This window comes from Zingiber officinale, chromosome 3A (assembly GCF_018446385.1).
Source record: "Zingiber officinale cultivar Zhangliang chromosome 3A, Zo_v1.1, whole genome shotgun sequence".
Taxonomy (NCBI): Eukaryota; Viridiplantae; Streptophyta; class Magnoliopsida; order Zingiberales; family Zingiberaceae; genus Zingiber; species Zingiber officinale.
The window spans coordinates 149,379,692-149,389,313 of NC_055990.1; the positions used below are offsets into that span (position 1 = coordinate 149,379,692).

Here is a 9,622-nt window from a genome sequence, read left to right on the forward strand (position 1 = left end):
CACTTTCAAATAGAGACATGATGATGAAAGCCCTAAATGCTTTCCCAAAAACCACAACTTGGAGCTCCATTGTAGATTCATACTACATATCAAAGGATCTAGAGAAATCCTCTCTAGATGAACTCTTCTCAACAATGGAGCTTCACGAAACAAGAATTGAAGGATTAGATGGAGAAGCTCATAGATCAAGAGGAGTAGCCCTTGTGGCAAACAAGGGAAAGGGAAAGAAGAAGAAATCTTCATCACCACCATCTTCCGACTCCGAAGAATCAAGTGCCTCAATGGATAGCGATCAAGAGGCATATATGGTAAGGAAGATGAGAAAGGCATTTAAATCTTTTTCTTCTAAAAAATCTCGTGCTAGGAAAAGTTCTAGAAGCAAAAGTAGGACAAGGAAGATCATTTGCTATAATTGTCAAGGAGAAGGACACATAAGAGATGATTGTCCTCTCTTGAAGAAGAAGGAAGGGAAGAAGAAGGAGGAGAAGAAGACAAAAGAAAAAGGGAAGAAGGCTCAAAACCTAAAAGCAACATGGGATGATCCATCATCATCATCGGAGGAAGAGGAGCACCATGTAGTCAATTTTGCTCTAATGGGAATTGATGATGTAGCCTCCACCTCATCCGAAAATGAAGAGGGAAAGAGCTCAAGTGAAGATGAAGAAGGGAGCTCAAGTGAAGGGGGAGGTCAAACATCGGATTCGGACGTCTCGGTAAGTGAGGTATACAATCTTCCTCCTCATGTTTTAATTAAGATCATTAAAAGTACAAATGATGATTTGTTCAAGGCAAAAAGGAAAAATAAAACCTTGAAAAATGACATTTGCATGCTTAAAGAAAAATTAGAATCCATGTCTATTAGGGATGATGATATGCATGCTTCTTCTACAAGTTCATATGATTCATGTTTAGAAGAGGAAAATAGGAAATTAAGGGAAAAGGTAGAATATCTTACCAATGCCCTTAGAAAATTTGAAATTGGCTCTAAAACCCTAAACATGATTATTGGGAGCCAAAGGGCAAGTTTTAAGAAAAATGGGTTAGGATACAAGGAACCCAACAATGAAAAGACCTACCATTGTCTACTTGCTAGGGGCCAATCAAAAACCAAGACTATAGATAGAAAATGGATCCCCAAGGAATATTTGGTTAACCCAATTAGAAAGAATTTCTATTGGGTGCCAAAATCAATCCTCAAGGGTTAGAGGATTTTAGGTTAGTCAACCATTAAAATCATAGTTCAAATCCTTGAAAAATGGTTGACTTGAGACCTTAAGGGGGAGCACTTAGCCTTGATAGAAATTCATGATCAAGGGGGCTAAGTAGGAGTTATCTTCATCTCACAATAATTTGCATTATTTTCTAACCTTAAATGTGAGATGATAGGATGATACAAATAATTCACTTATGCTTATAGTATCTTGATGAGTTATGAGATGTATCAATTTTTAGTGATCATAGGCCAACTATGGGGAAAGCAAATGTTTAATTAATGGACATCTTGCCCATAGATCATAGTTGGACATTTCAAATGTTTTGAAAAATAATTCTATGTTTTATTTACAGTGGATACTTATTTTGAAACAAATGAATTCAAAACTAGGGTTTAAGTTGATACAAACTTGAGTATTTTTCAAGGTGTTTGAGTTTTTATTAAAACTTCAAAAATATGATGAATTTTCATCGAAACATATTTTTCCTTGTTAAATAACATTATAAGAAATATGTGTTCAAAATTTCATGATTTTTCGAATTTTCTATAATTTTCTATGCATTTCTGAAGTTGGCTATAAAATGCTGAAATTCGGGTTGGTTTGTGCCAGTCGACTGCAACAGATAGTAGTTGACTGGTAGCTATTTTCCAGCACCTTAAAGAACTGGTTTTTGGGTATTTTTAAGTCCATATTGATACCATAGTATGTATACATGTTTGGTACAATTTTTGATGGTGTCAAAGGGGGAGAAATGCAAAGGTTTAAGTTAAAAATCTAACTATGTGCAAAACTTGAAAATTATGGTTAAGAGCATATGTTAAGGGGGAGCTTGGGTATTATGCTTCATGTTTACATATTGCTTCTAATTTTCATGTTGATATTTATGCCTAACTTAAACATATTGCCACACAAAAAAAAGGGGAGATTGTTGGTGCAATATCGACCTAGGTTTTGATCGGTACAATCATAGTTTTGATGTGTGTGCCAAAGAGTTTAAGTTAGGTTCACCCTTGTATCTGATATGTGTATTTGAGTTATGCAAGTTCGCAGGATACACATGCGACTCAGGTTGATGGCTTCGGGTCCGGTGAAGGATGAAGCATCCGAGGGACCGTGGACAAGGCAGCGAGGACAAGGGCCGAGGGAAACAATTTCGAGGCATACACGAAGGATGACATTGGGGACGAGCCGCAGGCTTGAATGCATCCGAGGGACGAGAGCCAAAGAAAGTATGCTTGAAGGTTCTGTTAAAGCTGCCAAGGAAGCGTAAAAAGAGTCGTAAGGGTGAGGGCACGAGTGCACGAGAGATTGTGCTCGGAGCAAAAGCATAAGTTTTAGGGTTTACTGTAGCAGTACTGTAGCGTTACTGTAGCAGTATTGTAGTGTTACTGTAGTAGTACTGTAGCAGTCGACTGCTAAAACATGCAGTCGACTGGCCGCGAACAGAATGGTTCTGTTCGTTCGGTCGATGTGGATCAGTCGACTGCAAGTTTTAGCAGTCGACTGCACCAGTCGACTGCTAGTTTTAACAGTCGACTGGTAAATGACCGTTGGTGCTAGAAAGTAGCCGTTGGCTACCTCTAACGGTAACACCAGTCGACTGATGGTTTTTCCAGTCGACTGGTGCCGAGATGAGTTGATATGATGATCAACTCTCTCCTCTTATTTAAAGGAAGCTTTGGGGCTTGAAGGAGGTTACTCATGCTTGTTAAATAACTCCTTGTCATTGCCCAAAGCTTCCAAGCCTACTCTCTTCCTCCTAAACCTAAGTTCATCATTGTAAAGAGGAAGAGATCCTTTGTGAGAGGTTTGCTCCACCGAGAAGGAGAAAGCTCTAGCCAGAGATTGCCGGGGATTGATCCACCGAAGGATCAAGGGCTCGTCCACCTCAAGGACACGCCGTGGAGTAGGAGCAAGCAATCTTCGAACCACGTTACATCGAGCTTGTTAGCGATTTGGTATTCTTTCTTTATTGTTTTCATTAGTTAGTTGTATTTCCGCGTGTGCACTAATCTTTTGTAGAGAAGAAAAGAAGTTGGGGGTGACCTAGCTATCCAACCCCCCCTTCTAGCCGGCCACTGATCCCTTTCAAGTGGTATCAGAGCGAGGACGCCCTTCAACGGACTAATCGCTGAGAAGAGCACTTCATCAAAATGGCCGGCTCAAACATTCATCTACCGAAATTCGAAGGGGACTTCTCATGGTGGAAGAAGAAAATGGAGGTATTTTTCAATACCAATTTTAACATTATGCTAATCATGAGAAGTGGTTTTGAAGAACCCAAGGATGAACGCAATGAGACAATCGACATAACAAGATGGACCAAAAGGCAAAAAGAAGAGCATCTAGCAAATTCCAAGGCAATGCATCACCTATTACATGTTCTTCCACAACAAGAAGTAACAAGAATTGGAAACTATACAAGTGCCAAAGACTTGTGGGAAAAGCTAGTAGAGCTTCATGAAGGGACATCGGAAGCAAAATTGGCAAAAAGAGACCTCCTTCGAACTCAACTCAACAATATCAAGCTTGAGAAAGGAGAAAAGGTATCAATGTTACATTCTAGAATTAAGGAAATTATTAATGAGCTAACAAGTGTAGGTGAGACACTTTCAAATCGAGACATGATGATGAAAGCCCTAAATGCTTTCCCAAGAACCACAACTTGGAGCTCCATTGTAGATTCATACTACATATCAAAGGATTTAGAGAAATCCTCTCTAGATGAACTCTTCTCAACAATGGAGCTTCACGAAACAAGAATTGAAGGATTAGATGGTGAAGCTCATAGATCAAGAGCAGTACTGTAGTGTTACTGTAGCAGTATTGTAGCAGTCGACTGCTAAAACATGCAGTCGACTGCGCAGTCGACTGGCCGCGAACAGAATGGTTCTGTTCGTTCGGTCAGTGTGGACCAGTCGACTGCAAGTTTTAGCAGTCGACTGCACCAGTCGACTGCTAGTTTTAGCAGTTGACTGGTAAATGACCGTTGGTGCTAGAAAGTAGCCGTTGGCTACCTCTAACGGTAACACCAGTCGACTGATGGTTTTGCCAGTCGACTGGTGCCGAGATGAGTTGATATGATGATCAACTCTCTCCTCTTATTTAAAGGAAGCTTTGGGGCTTGAAGGAGGTTACTCATGCTTGTTAAATAACTCCTTGTCTTTGCCCAAAGCTTCCAAGCCTACTCTCTTCCTCCTAAACCTAAGTTCATCATTGTAAAGAGGAAGAGATCCTTTGTGAGAGGTTTGCTCCACCGAGAAGGAGAAAGCTCTAGCCGGAGATTGCCGGGGATTGATCCACCGAAGGATCAAGGGCTCGTCCACCTCAAGGACACGCCGTGGAGTAGGAGCAAGCAATCTCCGAACCACGTTACATCGAGCTTGTTAGCGATTTGGTATTCTTTCTTTATTGTTTTCATTAGTTAGTTGTATTTCCGCGTATGCACTAATCTTTTGTAGAGAAGAAAAGAAGTTGGGGGTGACCTAGCTATCCAACCCCCTGCCCCCTTCTAGTCGGCCACCGATCCCTTTCATTGACATCTACCACTAATACTTTTGTTATCCAATTTACATCCAGTATAATCAAAATCCGTATATCCCACTAAATCAAACGTCTCAGTTCGAGGATACCAAAGGTCTACATTTTGAGTTCCCTTAAGATATCGAAGAATTCACTTAACGACACTTCAAATTTTCAAACTCCGGTGGTAGCTCAACATATATCTCTTCCTTTATAATACCATTTAAAAATACTAATTTTACATCCATTTGGTATAATTTAAATCTCTTATGAGCGTTAAAAGCCAGCATCATTCTAATAGACTCTAATCTAGCTACGGGCGCATAAGTTTCATCATAATCCAACCCTTTTACTTGATTGAAGCCTCTAGCAACTAATTTAACTTTGTTTCTTACAATCACTCCCTTATCATCAGGTTTATTCCTAAAGCCCATTTTGTATCAATAATTGATTTTTCATTAAACCTAGGAATTAAGTCCCAAACTTGACTTCTCTCAAATTGAGATAATTCATCTTGCATTGCTAAAATTCAATCCAAATCAAGCAAGACATCATCAATGGTTTTTGGTTCAATTTGAGAAATTAGGGCTACTTGACTTCCTTCACCTCTAAAATAAGATCGAGTTCTCACTCCTTGTGTGATATTTCCTACTACTTGATCTAAGGGATGCTTTATATGAATTCTAGTAGATCTTGATTCTTAATTTGTTGTAATTTCAGGTTCAAGTAGTAAAGTTTCAATTTTCTCACTATTACTCTCTTAGTTTTCTCCTCCTTGATTATTTTCTTCACTTAATGTTATTCTCTCTAACTTAAATTGTAACTCTTCATCATTTGATCTAATAGGATTTAAAGGAGGATTTTATTCAAACACAACATTTAATGATTTTTCAACTAATTTATATCTTTTATTATAAATTTGATATGCTTTGCTATGATTTGAGTAATCTACAAAAATACTCTCATTTGCTTTAGCGGAGAATTTTCCTAATTGATCTTTGGTGTTTAGAATGTAAACCATACATCTAAACACTCTAAGATGTTTAATTGTAGATGGTATACCAAACCATAATTCGTGAGGTGTTTTGCCTAGAAACCTATGTATTAATGTTCAATTTTGCACATAACACACCGCATTAATTGCTTCAGCCCATAGGTGATTATGAAGTGAATATTCATTTAGCATGCTCCTAGCGGCCTCTTTTAAAATCCTATTTTCCCTCTCAACAACTCTATTTTGTTGAGGAGTCCTAGGGGTAGAAAATTCATGTTTATAATATTTTTCCATGCAAAAACTTGTAAACCTATCATTTTCAAATTTACCTCCATAATCACTTCTTATCTTATTTATCTTAAGATTCTTTTCATTTTCTACTCTTTTACAAAATACAATCAAGGTATCTAAAGTTTGATCCTTATGTTTCAAGAAAAATTTATCTAGTGTAATCATCTACAATCATAAAACAATACTTGCTACCATTCAAAGAAACATATCTACTACTATCAAACAAATCCATGTGAATGAGATCTAATGCATTTGAAGTACTTACGACATTTTTACCTTTATGGGTAGCTTTCGTTTGCTTACCCATTTGATATGCATCACACATTTTATCCTTTTGAACTTCAACTTTGGCAATCCTTACATCAACTCTTTCTTTGAAAGCCTTTTGATATTCCTCATGTTGGTGTGAGCAAGTCTCTGATGCCAAAGCCAAGTCTGCTCTTTTTTAGACATGGGACACTTAGCAAACACATTACTTGCACCAAATAATTCAACTCGATAAATATTTTCTTTTTTATGGCTTATGAGCATAATGGTGTTTCGTTCATTATACTTAATTAGGCATTGGGATGAGTTAAACTTAACTCCATAACTCGTATCACATAGTTGACTAATATTTAAAAGATTAAAGACCATGCCTTTCACTAATAAAATATTTTTTATCATAAAATTTTTAGAAGTTCTAATATCTCCTATTCCTATGACTTTTAATTAACCACTATTACCAAAAGAAATGATATCTTTACTTTTGTATCTGAATGATGAGAATTTTGATGAGTCTCCCATCATGTGTCTAGAGCATCCACTATCTATAAACCATGTTGTTGGATGCTCTCCCTCAATGCATGCCTATTCAAACATGATAAACTAAATATTTTGGCACCCAAATTTTGGATCCGATAGCATCAACAATAAATTGCTTGGGTACCCAAACTTGCACAATCTTAATCCTTGAAGCATGGTTTCTATTAACTAAAGACATGAATTTGATTTCTTTATATTGTGATTTAAACCCTAAACTCGCTTTATTGTAAACACCCCTTTGAGCTCCTAGAATCATGTCTAAATATTTATAGCTTGAGGTAAACTTTCTAACACACCTCTAAGATCATTAACTTGTAATTTCAAAGATATATTCTCATTTTTAAGCTCATCAAATTCATTCATATCATTTTTATGACACATGCAAGTTTCACATGACGTAATTTTATTTTAAAATGATTTCAATTCATTTTGTAATTTTCTAACCTTATCTTTTGATTTTTCTAGAGCATTAGTTAAACATACAATGGTGACATACATCTTATCAAGCTTGTGAGAGATTACCTCGTCATCACTAGATGATGACTCACTTGAAGATTCCACATTCTCCCCATGACTATCTTTACACATTACTTGCACCAAATAATTCAACTCGATAAATATTTTCTTTTCTATGGCTTATGAGCATAATGGTGTTTCGTTCATTATACTTAATTAGGCATTGGGATGAGTTAAACTTAACTCCATAACTCGTATCACATAGTTGACTAATATTTAAAAGATTAAAGACCATGCCTTTCACTAATAAAATATTTTTTATCATAAAATTTTTAGAAGTTCTAATATCTCCTATTCCTATGACTTTTAATTTACCACTATTACCAAAAGAAATGATATCTTTACTTTTGTATCTGAATGATGAGAATTTTGATGAGTCTCCCGTCATGTGTCTAGAGCATCCACTATCTATAAACCATGTTGTTGGATGCTCTCCCTCAATGCATGCCTATTCAAACATGATAAACTAAATATTTTGGCACCCAAATTTTGGATCCGATAGCATCAACAATAAATTGCTTGGGTACCCAAACTTGCACAATCTTAATCCTTGAAGCATGGTTTCTATTAACTAAAGACATGAATTTGATTTCTTTATATTATGATTTAAACCCTAAACTCGCTTTATTGTAAACACCCCTTTGAGCTCCTAGAATCATGTCTAAATATTTATAGCTTGAGGTAAACTTTTCTAACACACCTCTAAGATCATTAACTTGTAATTTCAAAGATATATTCTCATTTTTAAGCTCATCAAATTCATTCATATCATTTTCATGACACATGCAAGTTTCACATGACGTAATTTTATTTTAAAATGATTTCAATTCATTTTGTAATTTTCTAACCTTATCTTTTGATTTTTCTAGAGCATTAGTTAAACATACAATGGTGACATACATCTTATCAAGCTTGTGAGAGATTACCTCGTCATCACTAGATGATGACTCACTTGAAGATTCCACATTCTCCCCATGACTATCTTTACATTCCCTATCTTTCACATGGCTTAAGGTCATGAGTGCCACGTGCCTTGAGCTCTTCCTTTCATCTTCTTCAGATGAGCTTGAAGATGATTCATCTCATGTGGCTTTCAAGGTCTTCTTCTTCTTCTTCCTCTTAATCTTTTCTTCTTGTTTCTTCAATTTTGGACACTCCATTTTGTAATGTCCCTTTTTCTTGCATTCATAGTAAATTACATCAATTTTAGACTTCGAATATACAAGATGTTTACTTTTTCTTTTGTCATCATTGAATATCTTCTTGATATCCTTCCTATCAAACTTCCTTGAGCATCTCATCATCTTCCAGACAAAATTTACCATTTCACTTGATAATAGCTCCTCATCACTATCACTATCACCGTCTTGATTGGATTCAGAAGAAGACTCTTCTTCTTCTCCTTCTTCTTTTCCTTGTGCTTCTTCTTGCTCTTTTCACCTATAACTAATGCTATACCTTTCCCTTTATGGATTGCATTAGCTTGCTCATGCAATTCAAGTTCACAAAATAATTCATCTAACTTTACTATTGACAAGTCCCTTGAAACCTTATAGTCATCCACCATTGATGACCATAAGGAGTTTCTTGGGAAAGATTTTAGTGCATACCTTATGAGATCTCGGTTCTCCACACTTTCTCCCATTGAATGGAGATCATTTAGGAGTTCCTTGAATTTCCCATGTAATGAACTTGCCATTTCTCCATCCTTCATTGTGAAATTCTGTAGTTGGTTTATGAAAAGATCTCTCTTAGCAATTCTTAAATCCTTTGTACCTTCATTAAGCTCAATGAGCTTGTCCCATAAATCTTTAGCACTCTTGAACAGTCTAATCTTATTAAGTTGCTCCGAACTCAAACCATATTGAAGAGTCATGATTGCCTTGGCACAAGCTTGAGCCTTCAATTTTTGTTCACCCGTCCATGTTGACGATTCAAGAATCTTCCCATCCTTCATTAGTGCCATGAAACCTTCTATGATTGGGAACCACATGCCAATTTCAATCATGAGATAATACTCCATGCAGCTCTTCCAATAAACAAAATTATTGCCTTCGAAGAATGGTGGTCGAGAAGTGCTTCCTTAGATGTGAGTCCTCAAAAGAAACCTTACTCTGATACCACTTGTTGGGGCCGGTTGATCTAGAGGGGGAGGGGGTTAAATAGCTCACTTCAATTTCTTGATATTTTTGGTTTGCATAGTGAAAACTTTGAAGCAATGTCAACTCATTGAATTTACTTGGTATTCACCTCCTTGAGGAGGTGATTATTCCAATGATCC

At 36.6% G+C, this 9,622-nt stretch overlaps 1 protein-coding gene across 1 annotated transcript in view; it reads right to left on the bottom strand.

Annotated features, from left to right (window-relative positions):
- The window catches only part of LOC122050767, a 45,162-nt gene extending 35,798 nt beyond the window's left edge, over positions 1-9,364 (bottom strand). The window contains exon 1 of the mRNA XM_042611645.1: positions 9,038-9,364. Within this exon, the coding sequence (XP_042467579.1) occupies positions 9,038-9,364 (327 nt within the window). The remainder of the gene's footprint in view (positions 1-9,037) is intronic.
- Between the last annotated feature and the right edge of the window lie 258 nt (positions 9,365-9,622).